The following is a 23302-nucleotide window of genomic DNA, read 5'->3' on the forward strand; positions in this document are numbered from 1 at the left end:
GGCCTCCCCCACCCAGCCCCAGCCTCGCTGTGCCAGTGACAAGATAGAGCCCGGGGCTGCAGCTCACCCTCTGCCCTAGTCCTCGGCAGCCACAGCGGCCATACCCTCCGCACTCCCTCCACACCGGTCCTGCAGTCCTCGCCTGCCCCAGGAGAGCCCCAGAACAGCCGGCAAGACAGGACTAACGCACCCAAGGACCCAGGCCACACAGGCGCTGAGCCCTGTTGAGGAGCTCAAGGAGCTGGGGCAGGGATGATGGGTGCAGTGCGGCTCTGGGGCTTCCCAGAGGAGGCGGGTAGTGTTGGGACACCAGACAGCGCTGTCTGTGCTTCCGCGCCCTCCTCCCTGCCGTGAGGTGGGGCAGGGCTGGGGATGTGCATGCGTACGTGCGTGCTGTTATCACAGAGGAAATCGATGCCTGGCACTGGCCCAGTGTTGAAGGGAAATGAATAGATTTTGGCCGAGGACAAAGACAGTTTGATTAATCAAAAATTGGATAATGGAAGCAACACTCTAATTATTTTTCTTCCCAGCATTTTATCGTGAAATATGTTTGCACAGCATATCAGAGGTAACGGAGTGGGTGAGGGAGGGTGACCACGCTGGAGGAAAGCCCAGCTTGGAGACAGGGCCACTGCACCTCACGTGCTGATGGGGGCAGGCTGGCGGACTGGCCGGCTGGGGTCCTGCTGGTTACTCCACGGTGCCACAGGAAGCGAGAGGGGACACGCGGTGCAGGCCAGAGGCCGCACACAGCTGGGGGAGCTTGGGTCACAGAAGATGGGGTGGGTAGGGAGGCTTGCTGCCATGGAGGCCAGGGAGGTGTGGAGGTGGGGCACCGCTACTCAGGTCATCAGGACCTGATGGAGCCAGGGTGAAGGGTATGGGTGTCAAGTTCTCCAACCCTTGGTCAAGAAGGGTCTTCAGAAGTCCCTCTGGGCAGTTTGGAGCAATTTCCCATGTTCGCCCTCGCAAAGCCTGGTGAGCCGCCCCATGGCCGAGGTGAGACAGGCCACTGGGCCCCACGGGGTGGTCCCATAGTCCTCCCTTGTCACTCTCTCCCTCTCACTGCCACAACACCATTTCTGTGGCCACCTGGGGTCCTAATTCCAGGCAGCCTTCTGGGAGTGCAGCACGAGGCTCATTCAATTGCTCATTCATTGACTCGGGGAGCAGAAAGAAGCTGCCATGGGAAGAGGGGCACAGCGACCTGAGCTGCCGGTTAGACTCAGAATGCTGGCTGAGGGAGCACTGAAGAGGAGGCCAGTCCTCACCTAATCGGTGGGCCAGAGTCGGTGTCTGGAAGGGGCACATAAGAAGAGACGAAGATTGAGCTGCAGCTTCTAGGCGAGAGTGAGGGCGTGGCGGATGGGGTCGGCCAGTCCCCAGCGAACATATCTAAGCCCACCCCCGGTAACCATGGTAGGCGGCACTCATCAACCCTGACCACTTTCCCTCTGAGCCATAACGACAGCCTCGGGATCCTTCTCAACGCCGTGTGCTTTGGGCAGCCGCTCACTGGTATAAGAAATGAGAACTACCTGTACCCCTGACCAAGGCCAATTTAAAAGTGAGGACACCGAGGCCCAGTGAGGGCAGAGAATTTACCAGCATCAGCATTATGAGCAGAGCCGGGACTAGAACCCAGGCCTCCCGATTTCCCATCCAGTACTTTTCCCTCTGCACCCAGCTGCTCTGCTGGGCTAATCTTGGGGGCACAGGGGTTATCTGGAAAGGCCACTCAGCCACCACATGGTCATTGCAGACACCATGTTCCTTTCCTACCGCCAGGATCTCATCTTGCTCTCTTAGTACAGTTTTCCATGGACAGGCCTCGTGTCATGACCATGTGAAACCCTCATGTCTGACCAAGGCCCACCCATCGCTGCAGGGCCAGGTGTCAGCCTGAGGCCTCCGGCTTCCAGTGGCAGGGACCTGTGCCTGCGATGGCAGTGTGAGAAGCTAGGCAGCCACCTGCCTTGGCTTGGGAGTGAGCCACCCCTGGGCCTCCCTGGCGCCCAGCCAGCGGTGTCCACCTGTAGGTGGTTTGTGTTTGTCCGCCAAACCTAAAGCCCAAAGACACACCTTTGGGAACCCAAAAGCACAGCCTCTCGGGAGCAGAGGGTTGAGCTAGAGCAGTGGTTCTGCAGTGTGAGGGCTACAGCCACTAGGAAGCCCAGCCCTCTGCATGAAAGTGGCTCAGAAGGTCGTGTTATTCATTGCCCCCTCCAACAGTGATTTGCGGAGACCCTACTGTGGCCAGGCCAGGCTCTGGGGACTGGACTGACGGTCGCAAACGGCAGACAAAGGTCTTGACCTTACAGAGCTTACATTCAGATCCAGGAGAGATGGTAAACAAACACAAATAACTAGAACAGGTGGTAAGTTACACCGAGATGAGCGCTAAGGGGAAAACTAGAGGCAATCGCCCACTTGGGACGGCCACACCGTCTCCCCACGTCTCTGTCTCCTCAACTGTGAAGACCAAACTGAGGTAAAATTCAGCCCCTCCTTGGAGGAAGCGGTAGTGGAGGGATAAAGTGAGCCTCTGCCCCCAGAAGGCACCTGGCTGCTATAATCCAGAGCAGATCCTGCCGCCGCCCCAGTGAGTGCCTGTGTCTGGCTCTGGGGGAAGTGTGCACACCCGAGCCTCCTGTCCTCTGCTCCAACATGGCAACATTTACCTCCATGACTCACAGGGGCACAGGGCCTTGCTGAGGGTGTCAGGGCTCAGGTCCCGGAACCCTGTCCGCAACAGCCTCGATCCCAGGAGTTGGGAGGGCTGTTCAGTGGGGGCAGGGTCTCTTTCTGAAAGCTTTGTTCTGACCACTGCCCGCACAGCCTGGAGAGGCACAGCCAGTTTCTGGGTAGAGGCTGCTGGAAGGAACGCGGGGCTTGACACTGTAAGGCCTCTCCCTGCACCGTGGTTTTTAAGTCTCGCTTCTTAGCACTTTTTGATGGATTCTCCAGGGATGTCTCTAAGAGAGAGTTATACCTTAATTTAGAAGCAAATAACTCAAAACTCTGTGATGTAGCAGGTTCCTTTGGAAAAGAGATGAACTCAAGGAAGCCGTTGTTGTGTGAAGCCACCTGCCACGCTCACCTGGGGCATGCCAATGACTGCCCAGCCCTCGGCCCTCAAGTTGTGCCTCCTGCCCAAGGCCACTGGGGGTCAAGGGACAGAGGGGGAGGAAGTGACACAGGGGGCCAGGGTGAGGCTCACAGGCTGGCTCTGACTGACCCCAGTGGCCCCAAGTGCCAAACACAGCCCACCTGCCCAAGGAATGGAAGTGAAGGGGAGCCTTGGTGGCGGGCCCATGGCACTGCCCTCCCAGCGCCACAAGCAGGCTTCATGGGCAGTCCAACAGGGCCCCAGGCCTGGTTTAACGCTCTGCTGTCTTGAAAGGTTTAAAAACTTAACAAGGGCCCCACAAATTATGTAGCTGGACCTACCCATTTGCTTAGTCTGTGCACCCATGCGTACCTCGATGTTTGCCTCTGGAGACCCGGCCTCTCGGGAACACCCTCTTCTGCAGTGCCACCCCCACCCCCGGTCCCCCGCCATGTTAGCATCGTGATTGTGGTCCCACCTCACTTGCTCATCCATCCTTCTCAATCTCTCCTTTCTGGAAGCTCCTCCTCAGCTCTGGAAGCTCTGAGGGTTGAGGGTCCCGAGGCCTGACCCAGCCCCTCTGGACCCACCTACCCCTGATCCCCAAGTGACCTTGGCCAGTCCCTGGCTTCCCACACACCTGGTGCCAAGGACTCCAGGTTTCTACCTCCAGCCTCACTCTCCCCTCTGACCGCCACATAAGGGCCATGTCTACCAGGGTCTAAGCAACTCCCGCCTCTCATGAAGGAGTCCGCGTCTTCCTTCTCTGCCAATGCCACCACTGTCCCTCCAGAGCTGTCCTTGCCTCTTCTCCATCAGCAGGTCCTCTTTAAAATAAATCCCCAACCAACCACTCCTCATGACCCCTACTGTTCCCACTGCCCTGGGTCAGCAGCCTCCTCCCCCCAGTTGCTGTAATGGTCCCTCACGGCCCTCTGGTCTTGCCCCCATGCCCATCAGCCACACGGGTCTTTTAATAGTGGAATTAGTTCGAGTCTCCCCTCTGCTCCAAATCTTCCCAGGGCTTCGTGCCTCACCAGGGCCTGCAGAGTCCTACCTTACCCACTCCGTAAACCACCCTACCCTTTGGGGCTCTGGCTATCTGGCATTCTGGTGAGGACCCCAGCAGCTTCAGTGCCTTTGCACCTGCCACCCTCCCCCAGGTGCTCTTCCTCATCGCTCACAACTCACCCATCGCTCTCCGTGGCACTGTGCCGATGGCCCCTCCACACAGAGCGGCCCCTCACCCTCCCTCTCTGCACTCTCTTCTTTAGTTCTCTTCACAGCACCTACCTTACCTGGCAGTCAGTCACACAGGTGTTGTGCCAGCCCCCCTGGGTCTGCTGGGAGCACCGTGAAGGCAGACACTGCGTCTGTCCTGCTCCTTGCTGCACCCCTGTGCCTGACACAGCACCTAGCACCGCAGGTTCCGGTAAATATTAGTCAAAGGAATGAATGAACGTGCGAACCATTTCTGTCTCCTCGGGCTCTGTGCGGACGGCTGACATCCCCTGTGTGTTCCAGGAGCCATCAGACAGTCCCTGTGGTTAGTACCTGTCAGTTCACTCCTGTGAAGCGTCTCTCCTGCCAGTGTGGACATGTGTAAAGGGGCCAAACGCATAGGGAGGACCCATGCAGGGATGGGGCAGGGAACTCTTGGCTCTGTTTTATGAATGAAGACAAAGACACTCAGTCAGGACGGAGCTGGGCTGGGGGTGACCCGGGTCTTTGGAGGCCTCGACTGGAGCCCCCCCACCCCCACCCCCACCCCGCCGCCTGGGAGAGTCTGGGCCTTCCCATGTCATTCCCTGGTCTGCCTAAGCTGTGTCAGGCCACACGCTGGGGCTGACCCCCAGCATCTGCCCTGATGCCTCTATCCATTTCCTTTTGCCGTCTTCCCTGCCAACCACAGTGCCGGCTGGCCTGCTCCTGGAGGCTGTTACCCCAAGTTTCCTTCCTGGGGTTGTGGGAGAGCAGTGTGCTAATCTACCTCTTCCAGAGCTCCTGCAAGCCCAGCCATGGTCAGCAGCAGCGAGAACGCCCTAGAGCCACACGGCATTTTAGGTCTTCTGAGGGCTAGCAAAGGGCAGGCTGCCTCATCCTCACGTCCAGGGAAGGAAGGCATGCACACACTGTCATCACATGTGTGTACACATGAGAAAAACCACACAGCTAGGCTGAGGCTGCTGAGGCCACACCCTGAGTGTCAGGCCAGCCTTCCTACCATGCGGTTCTCCATCCCACTAGCCTCCTACAGGGGCTCTGGGCAGCCTTGCCAAGCCTACCTGGTAACCCAGAAGTTCCTGGAATCACCCTAGAAGCTCCTGAGATCTGGACCAAGGAGTTCCTGAGACTCAGGAAACAGAAGAGCTGAGAAGTTGGGGGCAGAGGGAGGGATTCACTCCGTGTCCCAAATCTAGAGTCCCACAGCAGGCCCCCAGAATGTGGCCTGGTGAAAGGCACAAGAGTGAGGCAGCTCCATCCCTCTGGGCATAGTCTGTGCCCCCACGTGGGCAGACAGGCCCTGGTCTCACTGCAGCAACATGGGCCTTGGCCAAAAGCAGCAAGTGCGTGTTTGGCGGTTGGGGGGGGGGGTGAAGAGTGAAAACATCCCTGGGAGTGAGCAAGCAAGCAGATCTAGGGCAGAAAGTGACACCGGCCTTCCGAGGGGGAGGGACTACGTCTTATTCACCTCCTGTCACAAAAAAATCAACGTCTGTTAGAGGAACACAGAAGAGTTTTAAATCAAATGCCAGGGTCTTGTCCTTGGAGCACGAGGAATGCTGAAGGCACACCACTTCATCTGAGCACCCATGAGATCAGCCCCTAAATGGAGGCTCCCAAACCTCCTTGATTACTGTTCACAAACGTCCGCACCCCAAAGGGGCAGAGTCACCAGCTAAGTATCATTCTCCATCCCGGCTAGGAAGGGGGCCAGGCTGTTGGTTACCCAGTACCCTGGCCTTGCCCATGAGACAAGGTGCTTGGAAGGGGAGTCCTAGGCCACAAGGAGCCCCCTGGAATCTTTCAAGCTCTTCCCCAGACCCACCCCAGCTCCTAGGTCACAGAGCTGCTCCCTTCTACAGATGAAGAACCTGTGGTCTCCCTCGAATAGTCACAGCTAACAAGCAATGGGGAGCTCTGTGTCCCCGGCTCCTTCAGCCCATGCGTCCCCCACCCACCCTTCCCGCCACACCACCCATGCTTTCCCAAGCACATCCTATGCTCCTGCCAGACCCAACTGCCTGAGTGCCCTCTCTGCACTTCGGTCCATTTTCTCCTCTCTGCCCGCAATGCCCACCCCAGTTGTGCTCACATCCTTCAAGCTCTAGTTCAAATGTCACTTTGCCCACAAGCCCATCTCACCCGGCCCAAGTCATCTCTGAGGTCCCTCCAGAGGCCCTGGCACCCACACTCAGGGTTGGGTTATCTGAGCAGAGACGTTTCTCCCCTGTGGGGTGGTGAGTCAGTCCCAGGAGGGCAGGCCCAGTCCACTCCCACCTCAGCGCCAGGCTCTGGGGGAGCAAATGCTCAGTAAATATTTGTTTAATTGAATTTGGCCAAGGAGCCTCCTCCAGACAGAACCCAAGGCAGCAGGACTCAGTCCCCAGGGCAGGGAAATCACTTGGGCAGAAGGGAGCCCATCAGGGGCTGGGCTGCCTCACCAAAACAGGCAGACCTCGCCTACCAGGCGGGTCCTTCCATCCTGAGACAGTGACTCCAGGGAACCCTGGTCTCGGCACTGCCTTCCCATCCTCTTCTCTCTTGTGACAGAGAACCCCAATTCTCCGGCCTAGGTGGATTCCTGCCATCATCACCCAGACAGGCTCAGCACTGCCCTGCAGGCAAAGCCCACTTGGATCTCCCGCAGGATACGGAGCCCCAGCCCCTGGGGCCCCGAGGCCCTTACACCCCTCCCCCCCAATACCCCCCCCTAACACCCCCACCGCCTTTTAAGGGAAAAAAATATTGAGCCAGGAACATATCACAATCGCAGCAGTCGATACTCATCTCTTGCTCTAAATGCCTCCAAGGAACCTGTTCTCTGCAAGACCGATGACGGAAAACTGCGAGCCACTCGGCCCCGGGGCCCAGGCCTCCGGGGCCCTCTCCTCCGTTTCAGCCAAGGCCACGCGTCGGCGCTCCAGCCGCCCGGGGTCGCCTCCTACCCGCTCCCCTGGGAGGGAGACCCCGCCTCAGCGCCTCTCCGGCAGGTCGTCTGGCCCCGGCGCCGCACCGGCGGCTGTTCGGGGGCCCCCGACGCTGCAACCCCGGCAGCCCCTGCCCACCTCCCGGGCCCGCAGCCGCCCCCTCCCGCCGGCTCCTCGGCCGAGTGGCGCCCCTTCCCAGCACCTGCCGGGCCCGCGGTCGCCCCCTGCCCACCTCGCGGGCATCTCCGCCCCGGTCGCCCCCACCTCGGCCGGGCATCCCTTTCGCTGCTCGCCGGCGCCCCCCGCCCGGGCGGATCCCTAGCACAAAGGCCCGGGCGGGGCCCCGGGTGGGGGTGGGGTGGACGCCCCAGCCGCTCCCCCAGCCCCCCGAGGTTGTGCCGCGCGCCCCGGCCGCGGGTCCGCTCACTCACCTCCGGGCCGCCGCACGGTGCATCGGCCGAGCTGCTCCGGGTGGGGCGGGGCCGGGCGGCGAGCGCGGGCCGCGGCGCCCTTGTTCCGCACTACGCGGGCGGCGGCACCCGCGAGGGGACGTGACCGGACCGCGGGCGGCGCACACCCTCCGGCCGGCTTGGCTCCCTCCGCCCGCTCTCCCGCGCCGCCCGCTGCCCGCCCGCGGGTCCGCCCGCCCCGCGCCGCTCTGCCGCCGGCAGGGGGCGGAGCCGCGAGCGCAGCGCGTTGCCAGGCCAACCACGGGCGGGGGTGCCGCGCGCCCGCCGGTGACCACGCGCTGGGCGCCACCGCCCCGCCACGGGCGCCGGCTCTCTTCTCATTGGGCAGAAGCGGCTGACGGATGCATGTGCGGTCCAATGGCAACGGGTAGGGGTGGGGCCGCAGCTCCGCGCTCGCCGCAGTCCCGCTCGCGCTGCCCGCACCGGCGTCTCTGGGACCCGGCTGCGCTGAAGCCGCGGAGCCGACCCACCGGGACCGCTTTTCGCAGAGCCAGAGACTGAGCCCAAGCGTGGCGGATGACCCAGCCCCCCCCCCCCCCCCCGCTCGTGTCCCTCGGTTTGAATTCGAACCCATCTCGGCGCTTTCTGAGCTCCGCGACCTTGGGCAACCAACTGACCTCTCTGAGCCTGTTTTGCAAAGTGGGGCTAGTGGCACCTGCTTCCTTGAATTGTTCGACAATCCGCCAGAACGTGTGAAAGTCTGTGCAAACCTCAAAGGTATTACACCGGTGAGGTTGGTGCAGCGATGGGAGGGGCATTAGTCATCTTTGCTGCACGCTCCCCCAGTGTGTAGGGGCTCTTCAGGGTCCCTGGCAATCCTGGCCACAGAACGGTGCCTTGAAAAGGAGAAGAGGGAGAAGGGCCCAGGATCTGTACCCCAGATCAGAGAGGCGGGAGGCAGCCAGCTCAGGTAAGGGCAGGATACCCCATCGCCGCCTTGGAGAAGCTGGTAGAAGGTAGAAGGTATCCGCAAAATGCACCTGAGCCGGTCAGCCAAATCTGCTTTCAATTTCAGGGGGAGCCCACCTGTGGGCCTCAGAGCCAGGAGAGCTCCTCACTCCTGTGCTTAAAAGACTTCAGCCAGACAGCCAAGACATTAATGCCTCTGTCTTTCCCATCCTTGTAACTCTTCGTGTATTCTAGAGCATCCCTGGTAAAAATGCAGCCTTTCCCAGTTAACACCTTCCTTGCCACTTTATACGCTCATGGGCACATTATAAGGATCACTCCACGCTGGGCAGAAGTACTGGAATTGGCCACTGACAGAGGCGGATTGGGTGGTCATCCCAGTCCAGGTTTGTGGTCAGAAGGCAGGGGTTGGGGTCTGGTTCTGCAAGACTGGACACTGTGGCATTGCAACATTGTTCCATACCCTCTCTGGGAACGTTTCCTCTGCTGCGAGACGGAGACTGTTGCACTACATTCCCTGTGATGTGACGTGCCCAACTCTGAAAAAGTTAGCTAAGCTGTCAGGGACAGGACAGATGCTGATGATGGGTATCCTGAGGCGAACCTAGACCTGGCACGGCGCTCGCTGGAGGTGGCCAGTGAGAACCAAAGGGAGGTGGCCAACAATGGAGGGGCTCCTCTGGGTGCATGCCTTCAAACCCGCAGGCTGGGTCAGGCTGGGCCTCTGCCCACAGGACCACTCAAAAGGCCAATGGCTGTGATACCAGGAAGATGATGGGCACAGGCTCTGCCCTGGTGTGGATCAGAGGTGAGAGGGTGTGGGAGGGAAGCACAGACCCGGCTCTGTTGCTAGTACACCCTTGGGGGGGATTATTTCACCTGGATCAGCTTCAGTTTCCTTCTCCGTCAAGGGGGACACTAATAGACTGTCCTTGGAGGGTGACTCTGAGGGGAAATGCGCCTGGGTACATGTTTAGAGATGGGCAAGGGCAGTTTCTGTTGTAGGATCGGGGTCACAATGGAGCTGTTTGCGGGGGCAAACCTAGATGTCAGTGTAGGGTGACCCTCTACCGCAGTCCAGGGTGAGATCAGTGGCTAGCCCATGAAGCAGCCCCACGGGGCTGGCTGCTGCCTCCCTCACTTCACCCTGGTGGCCACCAATGATGTAATTCTTCATACAACAATCATTTACTGCTGACCTCCTCTGCACGGGCACAGTTCTGGGATTTAGACAGGCCTGCCCCTGCCTGGTAGACCTTCCTGTCTGTGGGGCAATAATCCACCATTACAGTTGTGTGAGGCCTCACGGAGGAGACCCACCAGGGCCCTGGGGACATGTGACAGGGGGAGAACTGGGCATTGGGAGACAGCAGGATGGAGGTGGCCTGTGACCTGGGGCAGGAGAGAAGAGTGTTCCAAGGTGGGGAACGTGTTGGGCATGAAGGAGCACTGAGGCCTGCAGGAACCCATGGAAGACGGGTGTGGCTGGAGCCGGGAAGCAGGTGTGGGTGCCAGAAAACAAGGCTGGAGTGGGGACACTAGCACCGGGCTAGTGGTCCTTCTGTGAGACTGGGGATGTCAACCTAAGAACCACTGGAGAGTTTTAGGATTTGCTTTTTAAATTTGGGAAGGAGGATAACAAGTTTTTGTTTCATATTCGTTTGTAGTTCGTGTGGTCCCGTTAATGTATATTGTCCTAATACGCAGAATCAAAGAACAAAAATGTCAACTAGCCGTCAGAAAATAAGAAAGCAGAGATTATCCATGAAGCCGAGCTCAGCGCAGGGCTGCAGGATCATTGAGCCACAGAGTGTCAGGAGAGGGCCATGTGGTGGCTGCAGCCAAGACAGAAGGACAGAGTGGGGGGCAGAGTGGGGAGGGGGGCCAAGGAGGAGGCCCACATGATAGGAGATGCTGGAGGAAGGACGGTGCTTGCCAAGCAGATGGAGGACCAGTGGGAGAGGTGTCCGGGAAACCAGCGAGTGAAGGGTCCTGGCTCCTCGGGAAGAGAGTGTCTCAAGAGGTAAGACAGGGTCAGCCACATTATGTGCTATTGAGAGGCCACTCAAGCTAAGGACAGAGATGTGTCTCCGTGAGCAAAGGCAGGCACAGGTAGGGGTGTAGGCGTGCCAGCAGTTCAGGGCATGGGGGCTGCACAAGGCTAACACTGGATGGGTGGGTCCCAATGAGGTGTGGATGCCCCCGGCTGGGGCTGGCGCTCTGTCCTCAGTCCTCACTAGCCAGGAAAACAGGACCGGGAGACAACAGCTGGGGCCCTGTGATGGAAAGAGGAAGGCCCTGGTGATTGAGCCTCGTACGTCACCAATCCAGCAGGGACGGATGGCTGAGGAGTGGCCTCTCTAGGTGGTATCCAGCCATCCTCCAGGAAATGACCAGACCTCAACCACAGGGCATTCCGTGTTAAGGGCATCATGTCCCTTCAGTTCCAGAGGGATTGGTGGAGATTTCTGGCTCATCAGCCACTGAATCCATCCTGGCACACCAGCCATGCCAGACCTGGGGCCCTCCCCAAGTACCCCCATGCCTCGTGCCTTTGCCCTTCTGCCCCATGAGGCCCAGCTCCCTTGGGCTTCCCTTCCTACATGTTCAGAGTTCCTAGGACCCTGGGATTCCTCATCTACTTGAGTATGAACCTGTATTGTCATGACAGGTCCTGGCTGACTGCCATTGGTCCCCCCACTACCCAGGATGGGGGTGGTGGCTTCTTGCTAGTCTCTGGATGCTAGCCTTATCACCATCCTGTCTGGCTCTTCTCCAGCCTTGACCTGCTCTCCCAAGCCCCGCTGGCTGATTTGCAGGCTGTGGCAGGGCTGAGTGGGTTTCTCCAGTTTGTTTCCTTGGGGTCTGTGCAACCCCCCAACCCCAACTTGAGCAAGCCATTACATATCTGGGTTAGTTATAAATAGCCAGGCCTGCAACTCTCCTTTTAGCTGAAAAGCAAAGTGAACGAGCAGAGAGGCACACCCGGCACGCGTTTTATTTTTAATCTTCTCCCTCTGTCTCAGAATGAACCCGGGTCCTGGTTCTCAGCATTTCTAGGAGTAGAGGCCCAAGACAAATGCCTGAGACACAAAACCCAAGTAGCCCAGGGCCCTGGCTTTGCCCCCATCTGCTGTGTGACCTCAGGCATTTGAATTGCCTCTCTGGGCTTTGGTTTCCTCACCTAGGGAGGGAGCAGTGGAGGTGATCACCTCCAGCAGTTTGACTTCAACTCTCATCCTCTGCCCTTCCCCCACCCCCAGCCTGTGCCCAGCAGCACCTTTGGGAGGAGGGGTTCCCTGGGAAGCCCAGACCCAGGTGCACGTGAGGCCGCGCTCAAGCTCCAATCTGCTGACGCACAAGGCCTTTGCTCATCCCCAGGCCTTTGCTCAGGTGTCCCCCAGCTAGGAAGCTTCTCCCTCTACGCAAAATCTTTCCAGTCAGCAAAATCCTTGGAAAGTCCAACTGTCACCTCCCCACGGTGAGCTGGGGAGGGGCTGTCTGGGTCAGGCTGTGGCTGAGTTGGACCCATAGCTGGGGCAGGTAGGGAGCCTGTGGGCAGGTGCCTGAGTGGGCAGTGTAGCTAGAGCAGAAGGCCAGGTGTGTGGTCAGGCCGTGCGTGGCCGGATGGGGAAGCTGAAGGGGAGAGAGGGGCTGTGTTCCTACAGGGCAGGGACTGCAGCTTTTGTCTTTGTATCCCATCCTCGCCTCTCACCCCCACCCCACAGGCCTTTGCTTGTAGCTGGGTCTCAGTGTTGGTGGAATTCCTTATGATGCTAGGTCCAGACATTCTGGGCCTGTATGATAGTCCCTTCCAGAGAGCATGCTCCCATCCACTCACTCCCCATTGGCATCGCAGAACTCCCTGCCAGCAAGGCTGGTTTCCATAATGAGGAAACCAGGCTCAGAGAGGTTAGGTAACTTGTCTAAGACCACACAGCTGGATACATTTAGGAATCCAAGCTAGGCATTTTTTGAAATCTATGAGTATTAAATTTTAGAAAGTAGAGTACTCTTAAAGCAACGGGCAACTGCTCTTGCTGTGTCGCAAGGGCCCTGACAAAAAATGGGGCAGAGCTAGTGGCTCCTCCATGACATCCCAGTGAGAAGCTGGCCAGGGCATAGGAAGCCACTGGACATGCATCTGTGCCTCTCCACCTCCCTCACCCTGGGGCACCTGCCATTTGATGTCCTCAGGAAGTGCAAGAGGAAGGCTGGGGTGATATCTTCAAAGAGGAAATCCCTGGTGCTAATTGGCACTTAGAGACCTTTAGGCTAATTAACCTGTTTATTCGTCTCTCTAGAGTAAATTAGAGGGTTTAGCTGGGGAGGCAGAAGAGAGAGGTGTTGCTGGTGGCCACCTCCATGGGGGCTATATATATGGCTTCTTGGTGGGTGGCGTGGGCCACTGGGGAGGCCAGGAAGAGGGCTGGGAGGAGGGCTGGGAAGAGGGGGGCTGACCTCCCCAGCATTGCCCTGCTCACTCCCCAGTGATGGCTGCTTCCAGAGCAGTTCTGAACACAGGGGAGCTGGGCTCCTCAGGAGTGCTGCCTGGGCTGGTTCTGGGTCCCCCTCCAGACATCCCTCAGGAGGGAGGAGGGGCTGGAAGGAGGGAAGTGGAACCCATTCTTGGGGAGGCTCACCTCCTCACCTTTCCCCAGCCCCGGTGCCCCAGCCGCGCTGCCATGTGGAGCCCCCCCGCCCCGCGGGTTTTTTAGACCCCCTTGGCCAGAGTCTATGGATTTCCTGTCACCTTTGGTTGGAGGCACAGATCTTTTTTGTGTATAAGATGCTGCCCTGTTCACTTCTGCCTCAGACTTGATTCCAAGCTTTTTCCTTTCCCCAAGGGCTGGCCAGACTGGTCTGGGGTTTCTAGGTCTTAGAGATGTTGTGGGTGGGAAGGAGGAGGTTGGCTGGTCCCCCCACCTTCCTTCTGCTGCAGGGTGGGGAAGTGAGGGAAGTTCCTCCTGTGCTTGGGCCCTGCAGGGTGGCCTTGTGCTCTCCAAGGGGTGGCTGCTGCTTCTCAGGCTCCTGAGCACCTGTTGAAGGCTGATGCCCCCCCACAGGTGACCAAAGGCCGGCAGCTTTGGGGGTCCTCCAGGCTGTGTGGTTCCCACCCTAGCTTGTCATCCACAGCCTCCTGCTAGCTGCTCAGGGGTCTGGCAGCCAGGGGCATTTGCAAAACTCCCCTCCCCCACCACCTCTGCGGGACTCCCCTCGTCCCACTTGCCGCCTAGAATGGGTAGGACTGACTGGCCCACCCTCTGTGCCCTTTCCTGTCCCGCAGGAGCCCAGGGCATTGTCAAGAGTGGCCTCATCCCCTTGCTGGTGTCGAAGCTGCAGAGGGAGGAGGAGGAGGAGATCCAAGGGCTGCTCCTGGACACGCTGGCGGCCTGCCTGATGGTGGATGCCACAGAGGCACTGAGTAGCGGCATGGTGCCCTTCCTGAAGCAGAAGCTCCTCAGTGCCAATGGTGACATTCGCAGCAAAGCTGCCCGCACGCTCATTGCGGTCAGGTGAGCCTGGCCTGTGTGGACAGAGCCGGGAGGGCAGGCGCCGCCAGCCCGGAGGCTTCCACTGAGGCTCAGAGAAGGCACCCAAGCCGCCCCCCGCCCCGCAGCAAGCCAGCCTGCCCCAGAGCTCCAGGCAGTCCACCTCAGTGCCTGCTTTTCCCCACTCCGGCCTGCTCGTGCCCAGGGGGAGGAGGACCCCGTCCTCGGGGCAGGTGGGGCACTGTCCTATTGGCCTGAGAGCTCAGCACTCACAGTCCTGTATCCCAGGAAGCCCCCAGTCCTGGGCAAAACGAGAAGGCTGGTGCCCCCTCCCTGCGAGGAAGGAAGCACAGAAGTGTGGTGGCGCTAGCAGTCACCAAGGGCTCCGTAGGGGCCGGGCATTATCTACAAACAGCACTCCTCCCAGCAAGCTGATTACCTTTATAGGTAAGGAAACGAAGGGCAAATGTGTCCAGTCGCTGGTGCCCCAGGGTCACATGGGATCACAGTCTAAAGCGTGGCCTGGAACCTGAGGAAGCACAACGCCTAAGAGCAGGGATCGGGGAGGGAGGTGGTGCGTGATACCAGACAGAGACGTTTCCCAAGGACGGGTGGTCCCTCATCCCCCCAAGTCCATGCCTCAGATATGGCCATCTGCCTACATCCTGGCACCTCTTGCCTCCCCTACCCCTGGCTGTCCCTCCAGTTGGATTCTCTCTAGAGACCTGGGCCAGCATTTCTGCGAGTGTGGCCCCCGATCCAGACCCCGGGGAGCTTGTGAACATGGAGATTCCCAGGCCCTACCCCAGACCGAACACCATCTGGTATTTGCTCAGAGGTCCCCTTCCAGTGAAGCTTCTGAGGACCCCACCCACTCTGGAAAATGTCAGCCTCCACCAGGCCTGTCTGTGCCTTTCACCATGCCCTCCTATTTTGTGTGTCTCCCCCCAAGGGGAGTTCCTGAGGACAGGGCTTCGCTCTGCTTGCTGCTTGAGAGCAGGGCTTTGAAACAGAAGGAAATTTGGTCCCCTGGGAGACAGGCAGCACTGTCTGGAGACATTTCTGGTTGTTCTGACTTGAGGGAGAAGGGCGCTCCTGGCATCGAGCCGGGGGAAGCCGGGGATGCTGGTCAGCATCTCACAATGCATGGGACAGCCACCACCACAAAGAGTCGTCCAGCCCCATAGTGAGTCGTGCCGAGCTGGAGCAACCCTGCTCTTGCCTCAGCGTCTGGACCAGGGCCCGTCAAAGTGCTCGGTCAGCCCTGGCTGTGGGAATGAACGAACACACGGAATCCCGGAGGGCAGGGCCCAAGACTCTGCATCTTTCATCAAGTTCCCAGTGGGAGCTCGTGGGGAGTCCATCACATTCATTTTCACAGCTTCATACAGTGCCAGGATTAGAAGTGACTTACAGCGTCCTCTCCCCTGCGGGTTGCTCTGCACGGGTGTCTCCCTGGCAGCTCTCCACTGCCGCGGCTTAGCCCATCTCTGGCAGCTCTGGCTCCTTCATGGAGTCCAAATATGTGTCCCCGTGGTTCGCACCCCTGGGTCCTGCTACTCCCCATTTTGGGGTCAGGGGATCATGTCTGGTTTCTTCTTCATGTGATACCTTAGGGCAAGTCTACATCACCCTCTGGCTCTTCTGTGGGGTTGCCTTCAGTGGTCCCAGGCTGTGCTCCCAGGTTGTCCCAGTTTGGGGGTGAGACCCAAACCTCACACCAGCGCTCCCTTGCACCCTGGTACCTCCTGGCCAGGCCTGGACCACAGGGATGGTCCCAACACAAGTCCTTCTGGTGTCCTATGAGGTGGTCCTAGGCCCCGCCCCCCTCCTCTTTGCCAAGTGAAGCCACACAGCTGTCCCCTCTCTGGCCCAGCATCCCTCTGGAGGGCAAGAAGCAGGTGTGGCAGCATGACGTCATCCCCATCCTGGTGCACCTGCTGAAGGACAAGGTGGAGGAGGTGCAGGCCAATGCTGCGGGGGTCCTCATGTATGCTGCGGTCACCACCCAAGGTGAGGCGGCCTGCTGGCTCTAGTTTACTGCAGGTGGTAGTTTACTGAGCAATGGGGGGGGGGTCACTGCAGCCTCCAGCATGCTGGCTGCCCCTGCGAGTTTTCCAGAACTCTCGTTTTGTGCTCAGCATCCCAGTACTGCCCCCTCCCTGCCCTACCAAAATACTTTCCCTGGCCTGTTCAAGTCCTTTCAAGTTTGGGCCAAGGCTCCACCCTCCCTCTTCTTGCTGACCACAGTGGGTCACCTACCTGTGGCCTTCCCTGGTCGCTCCCATTAGGACCTCTGTCCCCTCCTGCCAGGCTATTCCCTGGGCCTGGAGTTCCTGCCTCCACCCGGGCCCCTTGTAAGCCTTGGTTCTAGGATGAATTACACAGTTTGCCCTCCTTGATTTGGTTATCCTAAGGCCTAAACAAACACTGGAGCCCTTGCTTCCATGGTGTTTTTTGATCAAAATGACTTTTTTTCAGTGGGTGGGGGTGGGGAGCAAATAAGAGTATGAGATTACCTCTCCTACCTGGGGAGGCCCCTCCAGTCAGGCTTCCATGCTAAGTCATCTGGTCCTGGCCACAGGAGCTACTGGGGTTGGTTTCCCCACCTGGAGGCCTGGGTGGGCCATCCCACGTGACCTTGGAAAGCTCTGTCTTTCCCCATGCCTACAATTGCCCGCCCCGGCCCCGTGCCCTGTGCTTTCTTGGTGTTCCACGGAGGACTGACTGGGTCTCTGATTCTCAGCATGCTGCAAAGCGCCCCCAGAACTGGGGCTCTCAGCCATTCCCCACTTGACACTAATGGTGGGATTTGAGACATACCGGAGGAAGAAAGGAAGGCCTTCCCAGAGCCACAGTCCCCTTTTCGACTGTGCAGTGAAGATGCCATGGCAGGGGCTCCCCTGTGTGTATATGCTTGGGCGGGGCGTCCTCAGTGCAGTGTCTTGCTTGGGCTTCCTGTGGGCTTCCTTGCTTGGAGGACCAGAGGGCTCACCATGGGCCCAGGCAACAATTGGAACTTGGGGATGTGAGGCTGCTTTTTGCAGAGCTGGCACTCCAGCCAAGGGTCCTCAACCCCCTGCCATTTGCCAGGCCCTGTGCTGGGTAGTGGGGACCTGGACACCAGGTCTCAGACTCCGGTAAACAGTTTGGTGGGAGTGGCGGAGGGTTGGTGACCTAAAGGAGAAGCATGGCATGCAGTGGGCACAGGATAGGGGCCAAGCCTCCTCTGGGATGGGTGTGGGTATTGACCCAAGGACAGTGGGAGTCAGCAGGGCTGAGGGTGGCTGCAGAGGTTCCAGCACAGAGAAGAGTGCATCGAGCAGGGCAGGAAGCTGGGGGCAGGGGGCAACTGCCTGGCCTTTTAGCAGCAGGCCAGGACAGCAGGAAGGTGGTGAAGGTTAAGGAGGGGCGTCTCCTTTACAGATTAACGTCTGTAGTGTCCCCCACTAAACTGTAAGTGCCAGGAGGGAAAGAACTCTGTGAGTTTTTATGCCTGGCACAGAGTAGGTGCTCAAGAAATACTTGCCACATAAATGAACAATTGGATTTTGATTTTGGTGTTGCCTTGAGAGAGCTGGATTGCAGGACTGGCATCAGGGTGGGTGGGGAGAAGCCAGTTGAGGGGCTGGAGGAGCAGGAATACGGAGGCCAAGGCTGGAAGCAGAGCAAGGTGCCAGGGCCTGGACGGGAGTGAGGGAAGGCGCCTCCCCTGAGGCTGGCAGGCCAGAGGCCAGGGTTGGGCTGGGCTGAGGAGGTGGAAGAGGACAGCCGCCTGAGGAACGCCTGGTGTTGGTGGCCCACAGGGAAGTATGCTGCCCTGGACGCAGAAGCCATCCACCCGCTCCTGAACCTGCTAGGCTCATCCTTGAGCAGCGCACGCTTGAACGCCACCAAGGCCCTCACCATGCTGGCTGAGGCCCCTGAGGGCCGCAAGTTTCTGCAGTCTCATGTGCCCATCTTCCGCACCCTCGAGGAGGACCCCAGTGAGGCGGTGCGGCGGGCAGCCCAGATCGCCATCAAAGTCATTGAGTGGAAACCCTGAGCCGCTTGCTGGGCCAGACCTGCTTGCCTGAATAAATGGGATGAATCTCTTTATCTTGGGTCTGAATGGCACTTTATGTTCCTGGAGTGTGATCACATCTCCCCTCTCTCCTGCAAAGGGGAAACACCCGGCCCAGAAGGACTGGGTTGTGGTGGCCAGGCAAGGAGGCATGGGCTAAGTCCAAGGCCCAGGGATGGAAGGGTCACAATCCAGCTCTCTGCTGGGGCCAAGGTGGAGAGCAGGGCTGGGCCCTCTAGGTACAAGGAGGGGCCAGAAGTCATATGGGGGGAAGGAACACAGCTGGATCCGGCACCACCCAAGCTTTAGACACGTGAGTGACCAGGCCCTTGGGTGTGGCTGGGCACTGCCCTGCTTAGCCAGTTCTGTCCCCCTCTCACAGGAGGGAAGGTCAAAGTGCTAGCCCATGTGGGCTCTTTCAGGAGGAGTATGTTATATGAGGCCCCTTAGGGATGTGTGCCCAGGACAGGGATCTTCCCGCCAGAATCAAGAAGTCACAAGAGTAAGCTCCCAGATGGCCTGAGGCCAACCACACCCTAGCTCCAGGGCAGCCCTCTGGCCAGACTTACACCTGGGCCTCCACCTGCTTCTCTTGTCCCCCAAATGCAACTAGCAAAGGAGGCTGGAGAGCTTGAAGGTGTTGGAGAAGCCAGACTGCAGAAGGTAGGAGGCTTGGGGACCCTTTAACCACCCCCAGCCTTCCCTGCCTGGTCTGGCAGGATGATGGTTCTTCAACCAGTTCTGACTTGTGTTGGAGAAGCTGCAGGAGGGGAGCTCAGCTTCAAGGGAGCTTTTTGAGGCTCCCTGCCTCAAACAAGGTTTTTCTCATTATAGCACCAACCAGCAGCCATATTTCCTATGGGACAGAACCTCCCAGGCTTATGGGATGCCCAGTCCTTCCAGAATAAACATCAGCAGAACCAGAATCCCCAAGTGAGCACTTTCTTATAGTTCTTTCAGTGACTGTGGGCTTCAGTTTACTAGAAGAAACAGAGAAGTCTGCATCCCTAATTAGAGGATTAGCCCTAGGGGACTGGCTGCTGAGCCCAGCTGGGATTTCAGGTAAATCTCATTCTCAAAACAGGCCCCCAAGGAGGAAATCTTTTCTCCTTCAGTAAAACAGGTGCGTGAAGACTTCTACTTCCTCATGTCCCCATCTCACCTCAACCCACAGCACCCTGGTTCCACCTCTACTGCCTCACCAAAGGGCTCTGGCCAAGGTCACTGGCCAAGGTTACTGACCATCTTGCTGCCAAGACCCTGTGCTCTGTGCGCTTGACCCATGCTGTGGCGCAGGTATGGATGGTCTCTTCCCATAGCAGCTGTCTTGGGCCTCCTCCCAAGGCTCTAGCTGTGCTCTCTTTGGTCTCCGTTGTAAAACCCTCTTGCTCTACATGACCAGTAGTGTTCGTATTTCTCACAGCTCTGTCTAGGCCCTCTCTCCTCCTGTTCTCCAACACAATTTCACCTGCCTGGCTATGGGCCCCCTCTACCAGGTTGCCTTCTTAGCTAGGCCTGCCCACTGCTTTGTCTCCTCCAAATCTGGGTCTGTAGCCCCAGCCTCTCTCCTGAGTTATGGACCATTCTACCCAACTTAACATCTACCCTTAAATGTCTCCAGGGAATAATTAATACCAATCCTTCACAAACTCTGCCAAAAAATAGAAGGGGATGGGACACTTTCCAACTCATTCTGAGGCTAATTTTACCCAAAATTAGCTAATACCCGAGCCAGACAAAGACATCATAAGAAAACTATGACCAATATCCTTTATGAATAGAGACAAAAAATCTCAACCAAGTATCATCAAACCAAATCCAGCCACATAAAAAAAAGCATTATACACCATGACCAACTGGAATTTATCCCAGGAATGCAATGTTGGTTTAACATCTGAAAATGAATCAATGTAACATATATATACAATAAAGGATGGAAATCACATGATCATCTTAATAGATGCAGAAAAAGCATTTGATGAAATCCAATACCCATTTCTTAAAAAAAAAAAAATCCAAAAATTCCAAACTGGGAATAGAGGGGAACATCTGCAAAAAGTCATAGCTAACATCATTCTCAATGATGCATTCCCCTGAAGATCAGGAACAAGACAAGAATGTCTGCTCTCACTACTTCTATTCAACATTGCACTGAAGGTTCTAGCCAAAGTAATTAGGCAAGAAAATGAAATAAAAGGCATCCAGATTGGAAAGAAAAAAGTAAACTCTGTTTGCAGACAATGTGACCTTACATTGGAAAATCCCAAGGTATATACTTAAAAACTACTAGAACTAGTCAACAAGTTTAGCAAAGTTGACAAAGAAAACTCCATTTATAATAGCATTGAAAAGAATAAAATACCTAGGAATAAATTTAACAAAAGAAGTGCAAAATTTGAGCACTGAAAACCAAACATTGTTGAAAGAAAGAAGATCTAAATAAATGAAAAGACATACCATGTTCATGAATCAGAAGATGTACAATTGTCAAGATGGCAGTAAGTATATTTATGCAACTCAAACTCGACATGTCCCAAGTGGTGCTCAACTTTTCTCCCACATCTGCTCCTTTTCCAGTGTGCCCTATCTTTAGAATTGGTGCACCCTTTGCCCACAGGCTTAACCTAGAGAGTCACCCTGACCTCTCCCTCCACAAGTCTAATCAGTCAAGTTTTGTTACTTCTAATTTCTGGCTTCTCTTGAGGTCATTCCCTTCTCTTTTCCTCTCTGCCACTAACTTGTGTGGATTGCTCTAAACAGTCTCTTGGTGGGTGTTCCTGCCTCCCTTTCATCATTCCAGCAGCAGCCAGCAAATCTGATCCTGTCACTTCCCCGCTGAAGCTCCCAGGGACTTAGGATCCCAAAGTATATAAGGCAAGTCAGGCTCCTGCCCACCTTGCCCTCCCCATGTCCCACTGTTCTCCTATGCATAAGCCATGTCTTGGCATCCTCAAACATGCTTTGCACTCTTGCCTCATGTCTTTCTGCATGTTATCCCTTCTGTTGTCCAGTTAACTGACCTCCTTCTTTGGTCATAGGAAGCCTTCGCTGACTCAGACTAGGTGGGCCTCCTTGCTGTATACACAACATGTGGTGGACCAGTGTGTGGCCTTGGTGTCAGGCAGGGCTGTTCCAGGCCCTATGCCCATTCCCAGTGTATTCAGTTTCCTTGCTGAGTCTGTCTCCTTCCCTGTAAAATGTGGTTAATTCTAGTACTTCCATAAAGGGTGGTTCTGTGGCTTGAATATGATCATGCACTTACCCAGGCAGCAAAACAGCAGGCTGCACTACATGCTGTCCATCATGGCTAGTGTTTCACTGTCTGCAGCCTATGCTGTCTTAGCAGCTATTTCCTTGCAGTGGCTGGCACATAGTAGGACTCAAAAATGACAGCTGAAGGAATAAACTAGGGAGGAGAGACTGCATGTGAGTGTGCCTTCAGTGTGTGATTTTTGTGATGCTGGATGGGCCTCTGCCAAATCACTTCAAGGCACCTGGAACTTTTTCTAAAGACACAAATAATTTATTTTTGAAAAGAAGGAAGAGGAAGGAGCAGGTTAGGGAGTCCTTGCAGAAACACAGCCCAGGAGTGACCTATACTTGACAGCTAAGGGAGTCTATCTCTTGGTCCCAATGCCCAATAGCATGCCAATTGCAGGTAGACTGGGAGGGACTGGGAAGAGCTCAGCAGGGAGGAAGGTTCCTCTCCACCTGCCCTTCGAGGGTATAGTGTGACTGTAGCCAGACAGTGCTGAATTGTTGGGAGGACTGTTCCACTGAGCAGAGACTGCCTCAGCTCTACCACTGGTCCAGGCAGGAGCCAAAGTCCCACCCATGGGCAGGCTTGCCTCCAGCTGGCCTGTGAGGTCTTTGGCAGTGGGCACAGCACCTGTGGGTTGGAACCCCATGTGGGGATAGGGCTTACACTACATGGGATCTTTGCCAGCAGGGCATACCTTTAAAAAGGAGGAGAGAACAAAGCAAATGGAGGTTGGGTATAGGAAGGAAATGGTTACAGTGAAGTAAACACAAGCAAAAATCCCAAATATATCTAGAAATAAAAAGCCAAAATTAAATTTAAAGTGAAAGTCAGTGTTTATGCAGTAGAGCCATTTGGAGAAAATGACTCATTTTGTAAAGGAACAGATGTTCTCATTTGCATAGTCTCTGGAGTCGCAAATGGACTTCACCCTGTCCCCTCAGCACGCATGCCCTGCAGCTGGTGGCACTTGATTTGTGACACTGAGGGAGTGTTTACATTAGTGTAATCCTTGGTCCCATATTCATGGGTCTCTTGGTAGGAAAGACTTTCTCCCCTGGATGATGAGGGAGTCTGAAAGAGGTTGTGGTTTGCCTGCTCTTCCCAGACGCCCCTGGGCCCCAGCTGCCTTAGTAGTAGATGTACAACAGGACTATGGTCGATATCAAGAGGAACCCGCTGGCACTGGCAATTTCTCTCCAGAAGGGTATCTCTGACATGTCAGCATACTTTGTCCCTTCCCACATGTCACTGCGCTCTGTCCCTTTGACATGTCACTGCGCTCTGTCCCTTTAGATGTGTCATGGCACTCTGTCTCTTCCAACATGCGCTCTATCCTTTCAGATATGGCAGCACACCCCATACTCTCCTTGGCTACCTCTTCTGGGGCCAGTTTGGGGCCCGGCTGTGGCTCCAGTCCACAGAACATGCCCCAGGCCTTCCAGAGGCAGCTTTGGGGCTCCTCGAATACATCTGGAACAGAGGGAACAGGGAAACATCAGAAGACACAAGAAGGAGGACTTTCTATGGTGTCGCATCTCAGTGGTCAGTCCCACAGAAAGACCAAAAGACTCTCCAATATGAAGATCAGTCCTCAGCCCCTGCTATGGAACACCTACCACCATCCTCAGAGACATGGGAGAGTGGGATAAGGGGCTCAGGGAATGCAGTGGGGGGCAGGTAGGAACTACCTGGGTCATGCTTGCCTTCCGCTGGCAGAGCCTTGAACCGGGCCCTGATCCTGGAGTGACCACCCTTCTCTGTCTTAGGCCCGTGGCCGGACACAGCCAGATGGGTCTAGAGAAAGTGACTGCTCCTCTGAATCTGCCTCCCCAGTCACTACTCT

At 56.8% G+C, this 23302-nt stretch overlaps 2 protein-coding genes across 2 annotated transcripts in view; one reads left to right on the forward strand and one right to left on the reverse strand.

Moving 5' to 3' along the window:
* The window catches only part of GNAZ (G protein subunit alpha z), a 50777-nt gene extending 42920 nt beyond the window's left edge, over positions 1–7857 (reverse strand). The window contains exon 1 of the mRNA XM_045802464.2: positions 7695–7857. The gene's annotated coding sequence lies outside the window, so the exon portion shown is untranslated. The remainder of the gene's footprint in view (positions 1–7694) is intronic.
* RSPH14 (radial spoke head 14 homolog) overlaps positions 1–18205 on the forward strand; it is a 73042-nt gene extending 54837 nt beyond the window's left edge. Inside the window, exons 4-6 of the mRNA XM_045802466.2 lie at positions 13930–14158; positions 16011–16147; positions 17941–18205. Of these exons, the coding sequence (XP_045658422.1) occupies positions 13930–14158; positions 16011–16147; positions 17941–18179 (605 nt within the window). The 3' untranslated portion in view covers positions 18180–18205. The remainder of the gene's footprint in view (positions 1–13929; positions 14159–16010; positions 16148–17940) is intronic.
* The last annotated feature ends 5097 nt before the right edge of the window (positions 18206–23302 follow it).

Source organism: Ursus americanus, chromosome 30 (genome assembly GCF_024610735.1).
Source record: "Ursus americanus isolate L20-20 chromosome 30, mUrsAme1.1.p, whole genome shotgun sequence".
Lineage (NCBI taxonomy): Eukaryota > Metazoa > Chordata > Mammalia > Carnivora > Ursidae > Ursus > Ursus americanus.